General features: G+C 70.5%; 4 protein-coding genes across 4 annotated transcripts; 2 read left to right on the forward strand and 2 right to left on the reverse strand.

The window, feature by feature from the left end:
* Positions 1–2,787: 2,787 nt before the first annotated feature.
* TLX2 (T cell leukemia homeobox 2) lies at positions 2,788–6,298 on the forward strand. The gene is made up of 3 exons (XM_048943250.1): positions 2,788–3,190; positions 5,565–5,802; positions 5,947–6,298. The coding sequence occupies exons 1-3, from the start codon at positions 2,788–2,790 to the stop codon at positions 6,161–6,163; spliced, it is 858 nt and encodes a 285-aa protein (XP_048799207.1). The 3' UTR covers positions 6,164–6,298.
* Positions 6,299–7,490: 1,192 nt separating this feature from the next.
* Positions 7,491–10,096, forward strand: LOC125692676 (alpha-internexin-like). Its single transcript, XM_048943490.1, has 3 exons — positions 7,491–7,780; positions 8,098–8,222; positions 8,298–10,096. Exons 1-3 carry the CDS (start codon positions 7,526–7,528, stop codon positions 8,347–8,349), a joined length of 432 nt encoding a protein of 143 aa, XP_048799447.1. The 5' UTR covers positions 7,491–7,525; the 3' UTR covers positions 8,350–10,096.
* Positions 9,133–11,046, reverse strand: LOC125692572 (interleukin-12 subunit beta-like). The gene is made up of 6 exons (XM_048943251.1): positions 10,977–11,046; positions 10,572–10,793; positions 10,136–10,244; positions 9,889–10,070; positions 9,639–9,787; positions 9,133–9,291 (listed from the first exon to the last, which is right to left on the reverse strand). The coding sequence occupies exons 1-6, from the start codon at positions 11,044–11,046 to the stop codon at positions 9,133–9,135; spliced, it is 891 nt and encodes a 296-aa protein (XP_048799208.1).
* Positions 11,047–12,914: 1,868 nt separating this feature from the next.
* On the reverse strand, positions 12,915–19,287 carry DQX1 (DEAQ-box RNA dependent ATPase 1). The gene is made up of 12 exons (XM_048943482.1): positions 19,170–19,287; positions 18,353–18,644; positions 16,549–16,742; positions 15,983–16,358; positions 15,457–15,696; positions 15,158–15,257; positions 14,892–15,050; positions 14,554–14,745; positions 14,338–14,463; positions 13,963–14,153; positions 13,688–13,878; positions 12,915–13,448 (listed from the first exon to the last, which is right to left on the reverse strand). Exons 2-12 carry the CDS (start codon positions 18,632–18,634, stop codon positions 13,268–13,270), a joined length of 2,232 nt encoding a protein of 743 aa, XP_048799439.1. The 5' UTR covers positions 18,635–18,644; positions 19,170–19,287; the 3' UTR covers positions 12,915–13,267.
* Positions 19,288–20,440: the final 1,153 nt, after the last annotated feature.

Genomic DNA, 20,440 nt, shown 5'->3' on the forward strand with positions numbered 1-20,440 from the left:
GTGAGCTGCGGGGGGGGAACGAGGTGCAGAGTTGTGTCTGAGTGCCGCTGCTCCCAGCCCTGTCTCATCGCAGGTGTGTGCGAGGGTCCCTCAGCGGAGCCCCGCGGTGCCGGGCAGAGCCGTGAGAGGCTCACGGGGCACGGAAGCAGCGAAACTGGGAGATGCCGGTGGGGAGGCTTTGGGGCCTGTGAGGATTCCTGGAAAGAGAACCCCGAGCCGCCGTGGCGCCGGTCTCACCGAGCGCCCTCTGTTCCAGCACTGCCCGAGGCTCGGGCTTCTCCTGGTCCCCCCAGCCCGGGCTGAGCTCCCCGCTCCGTGTGCCCCACCGTCACCAGACCCCGCACGGCCCCCAGCTCTGCCTCCCACCCCGAGTGGGTCGGTGAGCACCGCAGCGGGGCCGGGACGCGCTTTGCAGCTCCCGCGGGCGCGGGGCGGAGGTGGCGGTGACACGGGCGGGTGCCGCGGGGCTCATCCCCTGCCCCCCAATCCATCTCCCGGACCGCGCGGCATTCCAGCCCCTGGGCGCTTGCACACAGCTGCCTCCCGCTTTCGGTTTAATTAACCCGCTGCCGCCCGCTCCCGCCCCCCCCCCGGCGCGAGGAGTTTCCTCCCCCCACCTGAGGGCTGCAGTGCTGCGGGTCGGGCCGCATTTGATGCGTGTCCACGCACGGGACCCGCACCGTTGGCACCGGGGAGCTCCGGGTGCGGGGGGCAGCTCCTGTGTCGGCGCGGGGGGGTCCAGGCTGTGCCGTGTAGGGTGGGGTGAGCCCGGCGTGGGCCAGTGGTGTGTGTGTGTTGTGTGCTGTGTGTTGTGTGCTGTGTGTTGTGTGTTGTGTGTTGTGTGTTGTGTGCTGTGTGTTGTGTGTTGTGTTGCTGTGTGTGTGTACACAGGGAGCTGTGTGGGCACGGGGAGGGGAGCGTGGGGTGCGTGTGCGCACAGGGGGGGGTGGGCGCAGCTGCGGACGGTCCGACTGGGTCCCCCCCCCCCCCCCGCCCCCCGTGTGCACGGTCGCACTGCGCCGTGTGTGGCTGCTCGTGTGCGCAGTGCAGGCGGTGCGGGTGGCTCCGTGGATGCGTGTGCAGCCGTGCTGAGCCGTGGGCTGCGCGTGCCCGCGTGCCGCGGTGGGTGTGCACGCGTGGGGCGGTGCTGCGGAGCTGGGTGTGAGCACCTCCGTGTGTGCGCGTGTGTATCGGCGCTGCATTCTCTGTGCTGCTCTGCAGGGTGTGCAAACGCACGTGTGTGCAGCTGAGTCCCCCCTCGGTGTGTGTGCGTGTGTTTGTGTGTGCGTGTGTTTGTGCCCCCCACGCGGCACCCAATGCGGCCCCACACCGCATGGAGCAGCGCGTCCCGCCGGGCCCGGCTCCGCCCGGTGCCCCCGAGCCCTGCAAAGCCCCCGGGCCGTGCCGTGCCCCCGGGCCGCAGCAGCTGCTGCTCCCGGTGCCGCCGTGATTTACAGGCGCAGCCCCGGTAATGTCATTTGCCCCAGACCGGTGGCGCCAGGGCGGACGGGCGGCCCCTCCCGCTCCGGCCCTCGCCCCGGGGACGTGACCCGCCGCCCTCGCCCTGAACCGGGACCCGGCACCCATCGGCCCTGACCCACCGAACCCGAGGCCGCGGCCAGGCGCTATCGCGACAGTCGTCAAGGGCCCAGTCAGGACCGCACTGCCCCGCTTTGGCCGCGACCTCCCGATGCGTGCCCGGTGTGCGGGTGGGCGCCGAGCCCGGGCCACCCTCCGTGCCAGATCCGAGCCTCGCGGAGGGGCCCGGCTCTGGGCTCCGTGTCACCGAAGCAGACCGGCCGTGGGAGGCGGGTGCGCGCTGTCGGTAACGGCGTATCAGCGGTAACCGGGTCCACGCCGCCGGGAGCGGCGGGTGGGAGCAAACGCAGATCCGTGCTCCGGGAGCGGCGGGCGCCGGATCTGTTTGCTGCGGGGTCGGAGTGGCCGCGGTCGGTACGTGCGGACAGCGGCGGCCGCGGGGAACGAGGCACCGGAGCGCCCCGGGCTCGGGGAGCGGCCCCGCGCGAACGCATAACGGCACCGGGGCCGCTCTGTGCGCCCTGAAACGCGCGGAGGTCTCCGCCCGGAGAACGGGGCGGCTCCGACACGGCGGGGGAAAGCGGGTGGCGGCCCCGGTGCTGCGCTCCGAGCGCCCCGACGGCCCCGGACGGGGCAGGGCGGTGCGAGGAGGTGCGCCGCGTCGCGGCCCGATGTCACGCTGGGACCCCTCCGCCGTTCCACCGCTCCGAGCCCGGCGGCTCTCCGGTCTGCGGGGACCGCGACGCGCCTCCTCCCCCACCGCCGCGCTTCCGACGGACCCCGACAGGAGACCCCGGAGACGCGCTGCCCGCGCCGAGCCGCGGTGGTCCGGGGGATCCCGGCGGGCCGAGGGCCGGGCGGGGGGTGGGGTGGAAGGCCCGGTGCCGAGGCCGGGGAGGGGGCCGGTGCTGGGGCGTGGCCCCGGGATGCGCGAGCCCCCGCCCCAGAGGGCGCGGGCTGTCCATCACGGGGCGCGGCCGCCAATCAGCGGGCGGGCGGCCGAGATTTTGGCAGCTCCAGATGGAGCGGGGCAGAAAAGCGCGTGCAGCCGGGGGGCCCCGCCGCGCCCCGCAGCCCGCAGCCCGCGGCCGCCAGCAGCCGCCTCCGCCGCGGGCCATGCCCCATTCCCTGCCCCGGCCTCGGCCACCGCCCGCTGCCCGCCGCCCCCCCCGCAGCGCCCCGCAGCCCGCGGCCGCCCCCCGCGCCTAGGCGGCCCCGCGATGCCCCGACTCTGAGCGCGGCGGGGCCATGGAGGCGGCGGCGGCGGCGCTGGCGCGGGAGGGCGGCGGCGCGGCTCCCGCTCCCCACGAGCCCATCAGCTTCGGCATCGACCAGATCCTCAGCGGCCCGGAGCCCCCGGGCGGCGCGGGGCCGGCGCGGGCTGCCGGAGAGCCCGACTACCCCGGGCTGTACGGCGGCGGCTACGGCCCCGCCTGCTCGCTCGGGTCCTACAACCTCAACATGAGCATGAACGTGAGCGTGAACGTGACCCCCGCGCCCGCCGCGCCGCCCGCCGGGGTCATCCGCGTCCCCGCGCACCGACCCGCGCCGCCCGCACCTCCCGCCGCGCCGCCGCCGGTGCCGGGGCTGTCGGGGCTCACCTTCCCCTGGATGGAGACGACGCGGCGCATCGCCAAGGATCGGCTCTCAGGTGAGCGCTCCGCTCCGACGGCTCTCGGAGGCACCGACGGCGCGCGGCGCGGAGCGGCGGCTGAACGGGAGCGGGAGCGGAGCGGGGGCAGCGGCTCGGAGCGGGGAACCGTCCGCGCCGGGGAGCTGTGCCGGAACCGGCCGCGCTCCGCCCGTGCCGTGCGTGCGGCTGCTTCCACGGTGCGCCGGAGGCCGCCGATCGCTGCCGTGCCGGGGCCGGGCTCCCTCCGAACCGCCCCGCCCGCCGCAGCACCGCGCACCGGGACACGGCCGCCGTCGGGGACCGCGCGCTGCGGCTCCGAGTGGGCGCTGCCCCCGGCGGCCCCGGGTCCCGGTTCCCGTTGGAGCCGGAGCTTCGCCGCAGCCGCTCCCTGCGAAGTGCCCGGAGGTCCCGCTGTGCTTCGGCCGCGGGCTCCGCAGCACCGACCTGTTACAACCGCGGGGCTGCGGCCCCGGGCCGGCGGGAGGAGGGATGCCGTGCGCGGGAATGGGGAGCGAGGACCCTGTGTGCGGCGCACAGTGATACCCAGCTGTGTGTGGGAGAGGGGCGGTGTGGGGAGAAAACAGCACGCGGTGTCTGCGGGGCTGGAATCCTGGCAGCGGGGCTGTGAGCCCACGTTGTGCAGTGTGTGTGGAACTGGGGCCTGTGCTGCGGGGTGTCTGCATGACTGGGGATGCGGTGGGGACAGTTGTGGGGCTGGGGACGTGACGGGGAGGTGCTGGCGCGGCTGTGAGCCCGTGCTGTGCTGTGGTCGTTGTGCTGGGTTGTGGGATGTGTTGGGAGGAGGACGGGGCTGTGCGGGGTGTGCAGATCCGTGTGTGTGTGTATGGGGATGGATGCGGGGCTGCTGGATGCCGGGTTTGGGGCGAAGCCAGGGCTGGGTTGTGAGGGAGCACTGGGGAGAGCGGTGGGGTGCAGCTGATGGAGCTGTGTGTGGGGTGCGTGCCTGGAGCAGCTCAGGGTGGTTGGTGGGGGTTCTGATCCCCTTTGTGGAGGGTGTGGGGTGCTGGTGCCCGGTGCTGGGGGCCGGTGGGGTGAGCGAGGGGCTGTGAGCTGCGGCTCCTTCCCAAGATGGCGGCTCTGCCACGTCTGCAGCACGGCCCTGTGCGGGGACGAGGGCGGCGGACGAGGCTGCGGGGGCTGTGGGGGCTATGGAGGCTGCAAGGGCTGGGCCCTGTGGGTTGGGAGGTCTGGGGGTATGGGAGCCCATCCCGGCACCATCAGAGCCGGGTTCGCCTCCCGGCCCACCCGTGGGTGATGGAGCGCCGTCCCCGCGCATGGCCGTTGGTGACGTCCCCGTCTCCTGCCTGGCGCCAGCGGTGGGGGGACACGGCGGCCCCTCCCCGGCACGGGGTCTCCCAGCCGTAGCCATCACTCAGCGTTGGAGCCTTGGGGTGATGTTGGGGCTGTCGGCATCTGTTTGCAGTGAGGGGCCGCCCCGCGTGGGGAGGGGGCACGGGGGCGTCCGTCCATCCCCCCGACTGTGCAGCTCCACCTGCGCCGAGCTCTTCCGCCCCCGCCGCGGGCAGACGCCTTCCCACCACACTGCTGGGGTGTGGGGCACGGATGATCCGTCCCTGGGGCCTGCCATAGGGTCTGCCCCATGCCCCACAGCTGTGGGGTGCTGGAGCCCCATGGCAGCCCCGTGGCGGCGCGTTGGCGCAGCGCTGCCCATGTGGTGCAGTGTTGGCGATGGCCGTGGTGTCGCCTACACTGCAAACACACGGCCCGGCTCCGTCCTCCTCCCGGCCCTTTGCTGCCCTGATGCTCCCGTGGCCTCGTCCCCGTGTCCCTATGGGAGGTGGCAGCCCTCTCCCTGCCCCCAGCGGCTGCAGGGCGGTCAACCCAGAGGCTGCTGCGTGCGAAGGGAAGGAGACATCAGCTGCCTCCGATGGCCTCCGGGTCCCATTCCCTCCGCAGGGAGTGCTGGGAGGCGGCGGGGCTTCGGCGCAGCGCGGTGCTGGGAACAGGGCCGGGTTTGTGCTGCCTGGAGCCCTCCATGACCCTGGCGGTGGGACCACTGTGCTCCTTGGTGAGGCCGGGGGTCCTGGCTGCTGGGTCCCCCTGGGGTTCAGGCGCACTCAGAGCCACGGTAGGAGGTGCCATGAGCCCCCTGACCACATTTAGCAGCGCCGCGTCCTCTTAGGATCAGGATGGGGGGAATCCCTCCTCGCCCCCTCCCCACAGCTCCCACAGAGCTCCATTCTGCTCGGCCCACATCCCCCTCTGCGCTCAGTGCTGCCCGAGGGCCGTGCCGTCCCGGCAGCTCCCTGCAGGATGCTCTTGGCCCCATTCCCCGCCGGTGGCTGAAGCGAGGGATGGGGCTGTGCCATGCCGTGCTCCCCACACGCCGCTCGCCCCCTTCTGCCCACAGCCGCGCTTTCGCCCTTCGCGGCAACCCGGCGCATCGGGCACCCCTACCAGAACCGCACGCCGCCCAAGCGGAAGAAGCCGCGCACCTCCTTCAGCCGCGTGCAGATCTGCGAGCTGGAGAAACGCTTCCACCGCCAGAAATACCTGGCGTCGGCCGAGAGAGCCACGCTGGCCAAAGCCCTCAAGATGACGGACGCGCAGGTCAAAACCTGGTTCCAGAACCGCCGCACCAAGTGGAGGTAATGGAGGGGGGGGGGGGGTTCACCTGCGGCTCCTCCCGGTGCTGCTCGGCTGCTTTGCCCGCATCCCGGGGGGGGGGGAGGTGCCGTCCCTGTGCATCCCGCAGCCCAACCCTCACCCTGCGCCCGGGGCCGTGTGTGCAGGAGGCAGACGGCGGAGGAGCGCGAGGCGGAGCGGCAGCAGGCCAACCGGCTGATGCTGCACCTGCAGCAGGAGGCTTTCCAGAAGAGCCTGAGCCAGCCGCTGCCACAGGACCCGCTCTGCATGCACAACTCCTCGCTGTACGCCCTGCAGAACCTGCAGCCCTGGGCCGAGGACAATAAGGTGACGTCCGTCTCGGGGGTGGCCTCCGTGGTCTGAGGGCGCTGTGTGGCGGATGGGAGCCCCTGTGCCCCCGGGGGCCCCGAACTGATGGGAGCTTTGGCCTGGAGGGATGCGAGGCCACCCCGATGCCCAGCGAAGGGGAGGGGAGGGGGCTGCTGCTTCCCGGTGCCACCCTGAGCGGCAGCCCCCTCCCCACACCACATCCGGGCCCCCTCACTGCCCCGGTGGAGCAGCAGCCTTGGGCAGGTGGACTCTGAGCGGGTGGACCCCCCCACCCCCCCAGCTTTCATCCCATGTGCCTCTGCCAGCCCGGAGCCTTTGGGGGGGCCGCCCACCCTGTGCAGCTCCTCGGGGCCCAAACCCCTCCAGCAGCCCCGTGTGCTGGGACAGCCCCTAGGCGCCCATCCTGCCCAGGGAGGGCAGAGCCGGGGGGTGGCATCCCCTGGACTCACACATTCCCGGTGCTGGAAACTCACTGCTGCCCCCGTTCGTTGTGGGGCAGCGTCCCTCTCAAGCGTCCTGGTATCCGGACGAGTCAGAGTCCATCAGCTTTGGCTTCCAGCTGGGGGGTCCCATCGCTGGCCCAGCGTTTCCCGCACACCGGACAGATGGAATTTGTCGGCCACACGGGGGGCTCCCGGTGCTCCCGGCCCCTGTCTGCAGCTCTGGGCCTGGACGATGGGCGCAGGGTCCCCCCACGTGGTGGTGGGCAGCAGCAGCCCCCCAGAAGCTGCTCCCGGGGCCACCTCTGCTTCCTCCCCTCTCTGTGTCTCAGTGTGGGGCTGAACTTTTGGTCTGGCACGATGCAGACAATGGGGGCAGTGGCTCTTCTGGGTCACCCAGTGAACTTCCACCCCCCCGTGTGACCCAGCAGTGGGGTGCAGCCAGGCCGGGACTCAGACAGTGCAGGGCTGGGCCACAGGACCCTCACAGCCAGCTGCAGCCGGGGTCCTGCTGCTAACGGGGCTGAGGCCCCGACCCCAACCCTAATAGCGACCCCGATTTTGACCTTGACCTCCCCGCTGACCCCAACCCGGCCCCGGTTCGTGGTGCTGCCGGGACGCGATGCAGTGGACAGAAAACGGCCCGGGAACGGAGGTCGCACACCGGCATTCACGGGGACCGCGGGGACGGCAGCCCGAACCGGGACCCCTCGGGGCGCACCGGGAGCCTGCGGTGCCGGCGGGACGCTGCCCGCCCCCGTCGGTTCTCGCAGCTCATTGGGTTACGGACCGGGGGGGCGGGCAGCGTCCCGCCGCTCCCGCAACGCTCCCGGGAGGAGGCGGGGCCGCCGGTGCCCGTTTCCCGACGGCGGGATTGGCTGCGACTCGGTGACGCGGCCCGTCGGACCGGGAGGGGGGGAAGCCGCCGCCGCCGCGCCGCCGCAGAGCCGCCGGGATGAGCGCGGGCGGCCCCGGCGGGGGGGAGGACGGCCCGGAAGGCTGCGCGCTGGGCTGGTCCGGGCCCCGCTGCTCTCCCCGCTCCCGGGGCGGCGAGGCCGTGCTCCGCGCCCGCGCAGAGGCTGCGGGGTACCGGCGGCTGCTCCGCGCCCGCGCGGCGGAGGTGGAGGCGCTGCGCGGGGCCGTGGGAGCGCTGCATCGGCAGCTGGAGGGGCTCCGCGACCGGCGCAGCGGGGAGCTCGCCAAGTATCAGGTAATGCGGGAGGGTGTTGGGGGTGCTCGGGGGGCCGGCCGGGAGGTGTGAGCCAGGGGGTGGTGCGCGATGGGGCTGGAACGGCGGGTCCCGGCGGTGTGGGGTCTCAGAGGAAGGGGAGTGGACGCTGGGGTTGGGGGCAGATGAGTGCGAGGATTGGGGGCGCCTCGTTACGGGGGGCGCGGAGTCTGGATGTGGGGAGCGCTGCCGCGGGGTGCGGCCGCAGCTGGGGGACAACGGCGGCCGGGGGGCGGCTGGGCTGGGGGTGTCGGGGTCCGGGTCGGGGTGCCGGGTTGGCGCTGACGGCCCGACCGCAGGAGCGGGTGGCGGAGCTGGAGCGGCAGATCGGCGAAGCGGAACAGGAGATGGCGCGGTGCCTCCGGGAGTACCCCGCGCTGCTGCGGCTGCGGATGGCGCTGGACGCGGAGATCGCCGCGTATCGGTACGGGGAGGGGGCGCGGGTGGGGGCGGGGGGAACGCGGCGGTCGCGGGGCTCAGAGGAACCCCTTTCTTGCAGGGAGATGCTGGAAGGGGAGGAGCTGCGCCTGGGTGCCGTGGTACCGCCGTGACGGGGCGCAAACCCCTTCGCTGCGGACCGGGGACCGCCGGAACCCCCCGGGCTCCCGGCACCGGGCTGCTGCTCTGCGGGGCCCTCCGTGCCCCCCGCCCCCCTGCAGCGCCCTCCATTCCCGAGCCACGGGACCCCCGGACTCCTGGAACCCGGTCCTTCCGGACCCCTTTGCCACGGGAGCCCTGGGCTCCGTCGACGTCCCCGGGAGGCCCCCACTCCCCGGCGGGGCAGCGCCCCGGGCCGCACATCAGTCTCACCAGCCTCTCCAGAGCGGCAGCAGGGCTGCAGTCCCGGCCCTGGTCCACGCGGGTGCGCCTCAATAAACGCCCCGTGGCATTACCCAGCGCCCAGCGCTCCGCGTGATGGGGCCGCGACCCCCGGCAGCTCCGTGTGCGTGGGGCTGCGGCTGAGGCCGTGCCCGGCGCTGCTCCACGGCTGCGTGGTCTGTGGGCCATTTCCTGCCAACGAGGCCTGGCTGCGGGGTCTGTGCTCGTTCTCACCCGCCGCAGCCCCCAGCTGGAGCTGCCGGCTGGATGTCCTGCAGGATGCTGGCAGGATGCTGCAGGCAAAGCGGAGCTGGGAGCTCCAGGGCACAGAGCCCCGCTCTGCCCCACGCGCCCCGACTGAGGTTTTTCACAGAAAAGCCAAGCTCAGCTCTTTTACAGAGGTTAAGAAAAGGCGCCTCAATATAACAGAAGTGGATGGGAATGTCGGCACCGGGCGGCTTTGGGTGCCTCACCCCGGGCTGCTGCCCCTCAGCCCCCTCAACCCCGCGCGCCCCTCAGCCCCGCTGCAGCCAGGCTGCGTCCACCTCCCGCCATCCGCTCCAGGGGCTCCAGGAGCTGTTGGTGTAGCTGTAGGGGTCCTGGCAGCTGATGCGCACCCGTCGCACGCGCTCCTGCAGGCTCGTCTTCTCCGTGCCCTCCACGAAAGCATCAACCTGCAAAGGGGGGTTTGGTCACGGCTTGGGGACGGGCGCCGCGACCACTGGAGGAGGTGGAGGCGCAGCGCCTGAAGCTGGGGGCACAGCAATGGGGAGCCTCAGTTCTTCCCCATCCCAGGCAGTGATGCTGCATCACTTGGGCAGTGCTGGGGGGAAGCAGAGGTGACAGCTGGGAGTGACAATTTCCCAACCCCCCTCCTCCCCACCCCCGGGGGTCACCAAGCACTGCTCCTAACGATGCTGCTGCGCTGAGGGAGAGGCGGGGGGAGGTTTTGGTCGTGTGGGCAGAGGGAAGCTGAGCGCACAGCGGGGCAGGAGGGTGCAGGCACAGCCTGCCCCGTTACCTTGGTGCCGTTGGGGAGCTCGTACTGCAGCCGGTAGAGGAGGGCGAAGTAGGACTTGGGGAGTGGCCAGGAGGCCGGGGGGGCCCAGGCCAGGTGGAGCCGCCCCTCCTGAAGGTGGGCGGTCAGCGCCTGCGGGGGGTCGGGCCGCACTGCGGGCAGCACAGCACAGCGGGGCTCAGCGTGGGGCTGCGGCCCGCCGGGCTTCCCGGCACCCTGACCCCCACCGGGGCCGTCTGTGGGCTGAGCTCACCAATATCACGGACAAAGAAGTGGATGGAGAAGTTGAGGAAGGAGGTGTCTGAGATCCCCTCGAAGCGCAGCTGCAGAGGGCGCAGCTCCTCTGCGAAGGGGCAGAAGGAGGGGTCCGTGAAGTTGGCGTTGAACTGCCCGCCGTGCCCCGCTGCTGGCACCCAGTCCCCGACGGAGCCGTCGCTGTGCAGGAAGGCAGTGTGAGCGTGGGGAGCCCGCGGGGCCGGGCTGGGGGCTGCGATACCCACCTGTGTGTGAGGCGGGCGCGGAAGACGGCAGAGTGGGGCCCCGTCCAGGAGCAGCGGAAGGAGCCGCGGTAGGAGTCGGCCTGGCAGGAGGCGTCCCTGCCCTCCTCTCCTGACAGGACCGGGGACAAAGGGTTGGGGTCTGGGGGCTGAGCTGTGTGTCCCTTCCCCAAACCGTCCCGCACAGCCCTGCCCGCGTGCATCCTCTGTCCTGCAGGCAGCAGCACGGTCTTCCCCATCCCTGTACCGTGTGTCAGTCCCCTGCCTGCCCCCACACTCGTTCCATCCATCCCCACCCTTCCCCATCACTCCACGTCTGTCTCCACCCCATCCCATCACCCCACGTCTGCCCATCCTGCCCCACGTCGCACATCCCTCCCCACTGCTCTCTCCTGTCGCCGTGCCCCCATCATCCCACGTCCCCCCCCTCCCCAGGTACCGCTGTCCCCGACCACCACGTAGGTGCTGTCCAGCAGGACGCCGCCAGCCCAGCAGCTGTAGTTGCCGGTGGCCGGCAGGTCCAAGCCGATGATGGTGAGAGTCTGTCCCTCGGCCACGAGCTCAGCCATGGGCTCCGGCTCCCCGTTCTGCATCCAGGTCACCCGCGGCTTCGAGGTGTTGCATTTCACCACCACGTCCTTGTTCAGGTTCCCCACCAGAACTGGAGGTGAAGTGCAGAGGCTGCGGTCACTCTGTCACCTGTGCTGTGGTGGGTCTGGGTGCCCCCCACCCCAGGTACGATCCACCCGCGGCCCCCAGCCTGCTCCGTCGCCCCCTATCCGCTCCCCATCCCTCCCTGCGCCGTGTCCCTCTCTGAAGCCCCCCCGGCCCCTCTCGCACTCACACTTCGGGGGGAAGGCAGTCAGGGCGTCCGTAAGGGCGATGCACAGCGCCAGGAGCACCGGGACCGGCATCTGTGGGGAGAGGGGCAGCGCGAGGGAACGCGGCGTTGGATCCCGGGAGGAGCGGAGCCGGGGCGCAGCCGTTCCGGGGCGCAGCGGGGGTGGGCAGAGCGAGAGGAGCCGGGGGCAGCGGCTGGGAAAGCACCGCTCGGTGGGCGGTGGGCGCAGCTCCCAGCCCTTCCCGGCACGGCCCCGGGCAGGGAGTGCCCGAGTGGGGCAGCGCCTTTCCGGCTCCCCGTCGCCCCCCAGAGACGCCCCTGCCTACCTCTGCGTGCGCTGCTCCCGCTGGTTCTGAGGGCCGGCAGCTGCCGCGTTTATAGCGAGCCGCGACCCCGCGGGGCTGCCCCAAGGTGAAGGCAAACCGCAGCAGCATCACAGTTCTCAGAAGAGGAGAAAGCGGCGCAGGGCGGAGCTGAGGACCGGCACCCGCCATCGGCTCCAGCCCTGCCGGCCTCGGTGCGAGCCCTGCTTGGAGCGGGGACGCCGCGAGCGCCACGCTGTGCCCTGGGCCGAGCGGCAGTGCGAGGCCGCCCGAGGCGGTGCTGGAGCTCCTCCGGTCCCGGCTCCCACGGGGTGCCCTCCAACACTGGGATCCATAGGGGAGGATTTTAGGGAGGCACGTCCAGGGGAGCGGGGAAGGGACGGCAGAGCCTGCGGCAGAGCCCAGCTCGGGGGTGTGCAACCAGACAACGGCCTGACGATGGCCCCAGCCAACGGGAAAGGGGCAGGGGCACCCCTGGGTGGGAGCATCCCCCACCCTGCCCTGCTCCCCCCCACAAGTGACGGGGAGCCCTGTAGCCCAGGGTGAATGGTCCCCATTCTGACAGCACAGGATGGAGGATGGGTTGGAGCTGCCATCCCCAGACAGGAGCAGGGACGGCTTTCACCACACAAACTGGCTCCAGCTCTGAAAGGGAGGCAGATGTGGGGCAGGAACAGGGGTGGATGGAGACGAGGGGCAGCAGGTGGTGGGGATGGGGATGAGGGGCAGCAGCCCCAGGCAGGGGGTCTCTGCAAGTCCCCATCCTCCATCCTAGGGGCAGAGCAGTGCCAGACTGGGGACAGGGGCAGGGGGCATAGGCTGTCCTCATCACTCCTGGTCACGTACTTTCTGGGGTTCCTAGAAAGTAAGAGGGAAGTCCAGGCACTGATGTGGCTGTGGGGAGGCTCAGTCACCACCCTTCTGCTCAGCCTTCGAGGTGCTGTGATGGAAGATGGAATCCCTGGGCCCCTTCCTGGGAACAGCAGAGCCCCACGCGTGGGCTACAGGCAGGCAGGGGGGCAGACCTGCCTGCTGCTGGGCCACTCAGCCTTTGCTTGCCAGCCCTTTCACTCGGTCCTGTGAAGTGATGCAGGATTTGGACCAGCTGGGGGGCTGGAGAACCCTCAGGGGCAGGAAGGGGGACCTTGAGGACAGGGAAGGAGTGCAGCAGCTCCCCCCAGAGCATCGCCCCATCCTTCCCGAGGGGGAGCAGGGAGCTGGAATAGGGAGCCAACTGCCCGCCTCCCCCACCCACCGCAGCTTCCCCTTCACTTCTGTAGAAGAAGAACTGCAGAGGGGGAACATCTGATGCAAATGCCAGGGCTGCCCCTCACCGTGACCGGGACGGCAGCACGGTACCCAGAATTGGAGGCACGAGGTGAGCAAGGGCACCATGCATCGCGCTTCCAAGCACAGGGCAGGGTGAGTGCTGGGCTCACAGGACGGCCCTCGGGGGCTCACAGCAGTCGTGGTGGGATCCATCGTGGGCAGCCATCCTGGTGGGACAGCAGGGTGCTGGGGAGGGGGAACGGAGCCCACCCTGCTCCAAGCCCTTTGCAGGCAAACGCTACACGAAGCCAGGAGTAAAGGTCACAAAACTTTATACAGGAAAAATTCACAAGCGGCTCCATCGCTCCTGAGGAGCCGCCCCTGCATTCGGGGAGCGAGGCAGGCAGGATCTGCCATCTCAGCCCTGCAGCCCACGGCTCCATCCAGCCTGGCCTTGACCCCCCCCAGGGTCGGGACACCCACAGGCGCTCCGGGCCGCCAATTCCAGCACCTCGCCCCCCTCTCAGGGAGAAGCCCGCAGCTTCGTCCCCGGGGAAAGCAGCAGGGGCCGCTCCTGCAGGCGATGGCAGGGCAGCCCCCGGGCAGGGCTCGGCCCTCGGAGCAGCGCAGCGTCTCCCGGTCACCCCGCCGTCCCGGCCCAACCCGGGCAGCCCCGCGGCGGGGCGCTCCGGCGCCTCCCGTTCATTGCAGAGCGCAGACGTCCCGGTTCTCATCCTCCCCCCCGGCCGCCTCCTCCAGCGGCTCGGCCGCCTCAGGGACGTCCTCTGCCGCCACCACCTTCTCCCGCAGCTCCGTGAGCAGATCGCGGCTCTCGCTGGGCGGCAGGTTGCTCAGGTAGTACTGGGGCGCCAGCTCCACCAGCCTGCGGGGACAAGGGACGGGGGATCAGGGAGGGGAGGCCGGCCCCCGGGGTGGGAGCTGGGGGCCAGACGCCGCAGGGGCAACGCCGGGAGCAGCCTCCACAGATGGGAACCCCACAGATGGGAACCCCTCGTGAACGGGAACGGCCCCCATCTGCCCCCCCCCCCCCAGGCCAGGCGTCGTCCCGGGGCTCCGCCGCAGTGCTGGAGCTGCACACGGGCACGGCTCCCAGATCCTCACATTTGGGGCTGGATCTCCGATGCCACGCGGAGGCAGTTGTCCTGCGAGATGGTGAACTCGTGGTAGAGGACCCAGGGGGGCAGGCGCTGGGGGGGCTGTCGCAGCAGGTAGCAGCAGGAGGAGGGCAGGTGGGCCACGTGTTTGTGCGTCAGCATCACGTAGTTGCCGGAGCCGTCGATGTCCCGGGCCACCTGGGAACGAGAGCGAGGCGGGCGGCGCTGCCGGGCCGTGCCGCTCCCCCCACGCGGCCGGGCCCCTCGCAGCCCCCCGCCCACCTTGAGGAAGTAGCCTGAGATGAGCGCCCTCTGGATGTTGAGCACGTTGGCGTCGGTGCCGAAGGCTGGCGGTGAGACGGGGAGCTCGATGCGCCGCATCACCTCCAGCAGCTCCGCTCGCACGACGCCCGCCAGGCGCAGCGCCTCGCTGCTCAGCGCGTGTTTGCGGCACCAGCCCTCATCCATGTCGTCTGCGGGGAGAGAAGGGTCGGCAATGAGGGATGGGGAGTGCTGAGAGCCCCGTGCTGGGGCTGGGACCCCTCAGAGCCAGGCCGAGGCTCCGGGGTGCTGCGCTGAGCACAGGAGATGCAAAGGAGCTGTGGGATGTGCGCGGGGTTCTGCCCGGCCCCAGTCGCGCCCCTGCCCGGCACTCACGCTGCTGGAAGGCATTGAAGATGTTGATGAGGGTGAAGTGGTCTCCATCCGGGTGCAGCAGGGCCCGTCGGCGTGCGGTCACAGCCTCCTCGAGGCGCGTGGAAGGAGTCACAAAGCAGGGGGGAGCTGGGGACGCACAGACAGGTCCCCACACGGGCTGGATGCCGGGGGCTGCATCGCTCCCCTGGGCAGCAGCAGAGCGGCGCCCACCCCCACCTGTGAGCATGGCAGCCAGGCTGACCATCTCGTCCACGCAGTCGAACTCGCAGGAGGCGATGAGCGCTTTGGCCAGCTGAGGGTCCAGGGGGAACTCCGACATGATGATCCCCACCTCTGACAGGTTCCCGTCATCATCCAGGGCAGCCAGGTAGTCCAGGTCCTCCAGCGCTTGCATCAGCGACTCGGGGGCTGGGGCGGGAGGTCAGACGGCTGGCAGCGCCACCGAGGGCGGGCGCCCCGCTGCTGTGGGCGCTTCCACCCTATCTGGAGGGAGCGTGGACCGCAGCTGGCCCCGGCTCTCCTCCCAGCCCCGCCGCACTCTGTCTCAGCCCCACCTGGCCTGTCAAGGAAGTCGCACTGGCCCATGTCAGCGATGTCCAGGCGCTTCAGCAGCAGCACGAGGCGGCTGAGGCTCGTCTCGCTGACGTGGGGCGCAGGGCTGGGAGGCAGGCGCTGCTCATAGAAGGCCTCCGAGTACAGGCGCAGGCAGGTGCCTGCAGGAGAGGGGCTGTGAGCAGGGGCAGGGCGGCACATCGCCCCGCTGGAGGCACGCACCAGCACCCGTTGCTCCCTGTGTGCCCTGGGGGGGGGGGGGGCTCACCTTGGGGGCTGCCAGCCGCTCGCTGCATGCGTGACTCTGCCTGGCTCCTGCTGATGGGCCGCAGCACCTGGGACTCTGCACGGATCCGGGGGTTGTAGACCTGCAGGGTGAGCCCACGAGAAGGGACCACAGGTCAGCCCCTGCCTGCGCCAAAGCTCCCCCATCCCCGATGGTGCAGAGCGGGGTCTGGGCTGTGTCCCGGGCAGGCAATAGGATGAGCGGATGATCTTGAGCCCAGACCCTCTTCCCACGCTCTCAGCTTGCCTCAGGGCAGAGCCAAGCTCCCCATCCCCACTCACACTGCGCAGCTCCAGCCCCGTGTCGATGACAAAGCCCACAGATCCCAGAGAGAAGGACGAGTCCCCGAGCCAGTGGGTGACGACGACCCGCCGCTCCCAGCCACCCTCCTCCGGTGCCTCATAAACCTTCTGTGCCGCACGACCCACACCGGGGTGCAGGGGCAGCACCAGCAGTGGACCCAGCCCCGGGTTCAGCGCCACGGCTTCGGTCTGGATGGCCCTGCAGCACTCAGTGATCTCCTGCAGGAAGGACGGGGCCGTGAGTGATGTCGCAGCAGTGCCCAGAGGGTCTCCACAGACCCTAAACAGGGCCGTGCCCACCTGGCTGCCCTGAGGAAAGACCTTGGGCCCTACCGTGCCCACAGCTGAGCTGCCCCAGCCCAGGGGACACCCTGAGCTCCCATCTCAGTCAGGGCTTCCCTAAGAACTACAGACAGGGAGCCCCTCCAGCCCTCCTGTCCCCAGCCCCATGCCGGTGGCACCGGGAGGCCCCGAAAGCCCAAGGCAAGGGGTGGTGCAGCCCCACCTGCTCGCTGGCCAGGAAGAGGAGGATGTGGCCGGGCTCCTGCCGCCGGTGGATGTCCAGCACAGCCTGGCAGGCTGCCGCGACGCGGCCGTGGGTTGGGACATCCCTGTAGAGCAGCTGTGGGGGCGGCCCAGCTCCAGGCACCCTCACCACGGGGGGATCCCCGCAGAAGGCGCGCAGCCGCTCCTCCATGGCCGGGGAGGTCACCACCACCACCTTCAGCTCCGGGCGCTGGTGCAGGACGTCCTTCAGCAGCCCCAGCAGCACATCCGTGGGCACCGTGCGCTCCTGGGCCTCGTCCAGCACCACCACCCCGTACTGCCGCAGCAGGGGGTCCGACGTCATCTCCCGCAGCAGCATCTCGTCCGAGCAGAACCTGCGCGGCCCGGGCCCATCAGGGGGTGGCCGTGCCTGCAGACGTCCCCAGGGGAGCGAGCCTCTCCCACCCAGCGCTCGCCCTGCCCGGCTGCCTTAATGAGGCCACGGGGGATTAAACGATTACGCCACGGCCGGGGAGCCGAGCGGGATTAGAACGGCACGGCGGCACGGGGCCCCCATCCCCGCACCTCAGGACGGTCTCCGCCGTGCAGCAGTCCTCGTGGGGGACGCAGTAGCCAACCTCGTGGCCCAGGTTCAGGTCCATCTCATCGGCCACGCGCAGCGACAGGCTGAGGGCGGCCAGGCTGTGGGGCTGGGTGCAGGCCACCAGGCCGTGTGCAAACTGCAGGGACAGGGCGTAATCGGCGCACCACTGCGGGACCTGCAAGGGGACGGCGCTGGTCGGCGGCCTGGGCGCTCCACAGCCATCAGCCAGGGCTCTGCACAAAGCAGGGGCACCCGGCGCCTCTCACAGCCGCTCCTGCCCTGGTGATGCTGCACCCGAACCCACCATGGCCTTTGCAGGGAGCTGCAAGGCCTCACCACCCTCTGCCCAGAGCTTTCTGCCCTGATCCTCGCATTAAAGACACGGGACAACCACCCTCTCCACCTCTACCTCGTCGCTTCTTACTCCCACTCGAGTCTTGGCTGCTCACCTCCTTCCTAGCAGGGAAATCATTCCTCCCCTCATCGCTCCCCATTGCCTGTTTCCACATGTTTCCAGTCCTGCTATGCTCAGTTTGTGACTGGAGAGCACGTGCCCCAGTGCACGTTAGATGGGGCTCCTCCAAACCAGCCCCTTACTCCCCTGCTGTAGCCAGACACGCCTGCCATTTAACTGCAACACAGCAGGCTCCTTGCCCACATCCTGCAGCACGCAGTACCTGCAGTCGGGTGCCCTCGAGCGGCAGGGATCTGCCCCAAAGCCATTTGCAGAGACCCACACACAGCCCTGCAGGGGCCGCAGCCCCCAGCCCTGTGCCTGGCTGTGCCCCCTAGCATCACCGCTGTGCACAGCTCAATGCCCCCTCCTCATAAGGACCGGCACAGAGCGCAGTCAGCCACAGAAACAGCAAAGGGATGCAGCCTGAGCATCAGCTCTTCCCCCTTTGGGCAGCACACCAATCTGCAGTGTGCTGCACACCAAGGCATGGGATCAGACGCTCCGTGTCTCCCCATCTGCTGGAGGTGTGGTGGATCCAGGACCCACATGGTGCCTGCACCCGAGGGCAGCCCAGCCCCAGGGCTACCAAGCACTGGGTGAGGCCCCTAAAGGGGGCTCCTCGCTGGCTGTGCCTCACGCTGAACCTCAGCTGAGCGCTGCCACGGCTGCACCCAGAGCCCTGCAGCCAACGCCCTGATAAACCCAGCGACCGGCAGCTGCTGAGCTTTGATCCAAACAACAGCCGGCCCTGTGGAGGCTCATGGTTACCCCTGCAGCTTCCAGGCGATACCTTCACAGGTCAAAGTCTGCGTGACGACATCCTCAGGTGTTGTGTCAGAGGAGCACAGATGGGACGCGCTACCCCTGCTCCATGGGGAGGCCCGGTCCTGGCACCGTGTGCCAGCTATCGCCCAGACTGACCATCCCTGACCATCGCACCAAGCCAGCAAGAGTCCCAGCCCTCTCCCAACACACGGGTGGCAGTGCCTCCCCAGCTCATGCAAAGGCACTGCCTGAAGCCAGCACTCCTGCCCTGGCACATCCAGCACTGCACTCAGTGCTGTTTGCCCGCCGCAGTGGGGCTGGCAATGCCACCCAGGGGGCCATCCGCTGCATCAAGGCCAAAGCAGAGCCCAGGGCTGCAGGATGTTCATGCAGCAACAGGATCAGTGTGTGGGAAGGCTGCTGCCCCGGCACGGGACGCGGCGTCTCCTGACAGCAGCACCACAGTTGCTCCGTGTAAGGACGGCGCTGTTGAGGGAGCACTGCAGCACAGCACAGCCCTGTGCCCATCTCAGCAGCAGCACAGCCCCAGCCCTCCCGCTCACCTGTGTACTCTTTCCTGTGCCGGGTGGCCCAGACACCAACACAATGCCGCTGCTGCCCTCCAGGTGCTCCATGAAGCTGTACTTGGTGGTCCAGACTGGCAGCTCCCGCCGCTGCCGCAGCAGCTCGTAGTAACGTGAGGAGAAGGGCAGGCCATCGTACGGATTCACCTCCAGGTCCCCGTCGCAGCCCAGGGCTGGGTCCTCATCCTCCTCCTCATCCTCCAGCACTGAACCGGAGCCGTTCTGCTGTGGCGGGGAACTCGAGGCCCCGCCGGTGGCCATGGCGCTTCCACTACAAGGGGCAGGTGGGAGGTGGCACAGGGACACCCTGATGCCTGCAGGGTGTGGGGACATGGGGGACAGCCTGGGGCTGAGCCACCCTCAATGGGACGTGAGGGGGTGGGAGGGCCCAGGACAGGGACCGGCATGGACTGGGTACGGGGACAGATGGGGCCAGGTTGGGACAGAGGGGGGCAGGGGCACGTGGGGATGGGGGCACACAGGATGGGGGCACACCAGATTAGGGCACATGGGATAGGGGCACACGGGGATGGGGTACATGGGATTGGGGGCACACAGGGATGGGGGCACATGGGATTGGGGCGCGGGATGGGGGCACGCGGGGGCGGAGGGCTGAGGAGCTCAGGCCGGGCCAAGCGACCCGGAGCGCAGTGCACGAATGAGGCCGGGGACAGCCGGGGGTCAGCGGACCGCACCGGAGGGGGACGTGGGCAGCGGGTCGGCCCGAAGGAAAGGGGGCACCGCGGGTCCGTTCGGTTCCGGTTCCGGTTCCGGTTCCGGCCCGGCCGCCGCTCACCTGCGCGCGCCGCCGCCACCTCGGCCCTGCCTGGAGCAGGCGTCAGGTGACCGCGGCGTCGTCACGTGGCCTTCGGCAGTCGCCAATCAGCGCCGCCCCTGCCGCCCGGCGGCGCGCGGTCCGTTACTAAGGGCGGCGTCTGCGTGGCAACGGGCGGCTCCGGGGCGGACGGCCAGCACGGAGCGCGGGGCGCGGCGAGAGCCCGTCCCGTCCCGTCCCGTCCCGTCCCGTCCCGTCCCGTCCCGTCCCGCTCCGCTCCGCTCCGCTCCGCTCCGGTGCAGCGTCCCGAGCCCGGCGCCCAGACCGGAGCCCTCGGTTCCCGGCTCGGGGCCGCCAGGTGGGGCTGCGGGGCCGCCGGTCCCCTCCGAGCGGCGGCCGTGGGAACGGCTCGGCCCGGCCGTGCTCGTTTGTGGCGCGGTTCGCCCGCGAGCCGTTCGATTGCGATTAAAGGCCAAAGGTGTTCAGAGCCGCTTTCATTCCGCTCGGCCGCGCCGTACGAACGCGCCGGGTGTTTCGTGGCGAATCTGCGGATGCGTTTCGTGCCGCAGCGGACGGGGCGGGGCGAGAGCGGGGATCCGAGCGGCCGGGATGGCGGGGCTGCGGGGCTGCGGGGAGCCCGGCGTCGGTCTGCCGGGCGCTGCCAGCCTGGGCGGCGCCGGCTGCTGGGTGGGAAACCCTAGGTGCGGCCGGAGGGCAGCGCGGAGCCGCGGGGTGCTGGCAGGCAGGGACGGGGCGATGAGCGATTGTCCTGCGCTGCGCTGCTCCGCGCTGCTCTTGTCCGTCCGTCTGCAGCACTGCATCCAGGTCTGGGCCCTTCGGTACAGGAAGGACAGGAGGGGGTCCAGAGGAGCCACAGAGATGATCGGGGCTGCAGCACCTCCCTGTAAAGCCAGGCTGAGGGAGCTGGGCTCGTTCAGCACGGAGAAGAGAAACTGCGGGGTGACCTCAGTGCAGCCTGCAGCCAGGAGGGGAGGCAGCTCTGTGCAAGGGGAGATGGCAGCAGGACGAGGGGAAACGGCTGGGAGCTGAGGGAGGGCAGCTTGGGGTTGGGTGTGAGGGGAAGTTGTGTGCTGTGAGAGCGGGGAGGGGCTGGAACAGCTGCAGAGAGGCTGTGATGCCCCGTCCATCCGTGGAGGTGTTGGAGGTTGGGTGGGGCCCTGGGCAGCCTGGGCTGCTGTGCAATGGGGAGATTGGTGGCCCTGCGTGTGGCGGGGGTTGGAGCTTCGTGATCCCTGCCGTCCCTTCCAACCCGGGCCGTTCCGTCATTCTGT

This window comes from Lagopus muta, chromosome 4, assembly GCF_023343835.1.
Source record: "Lagopus muta isolate bLagMut1 chromosome 4, bLagMut1 primary, whole genome shotgun sequence".
Taxonomy (NCBI): Eukaryota; Metazoa; Chordata; class Aves; order Galliformes; family Phasianidae; genus Lagopus; species Lagopus muta.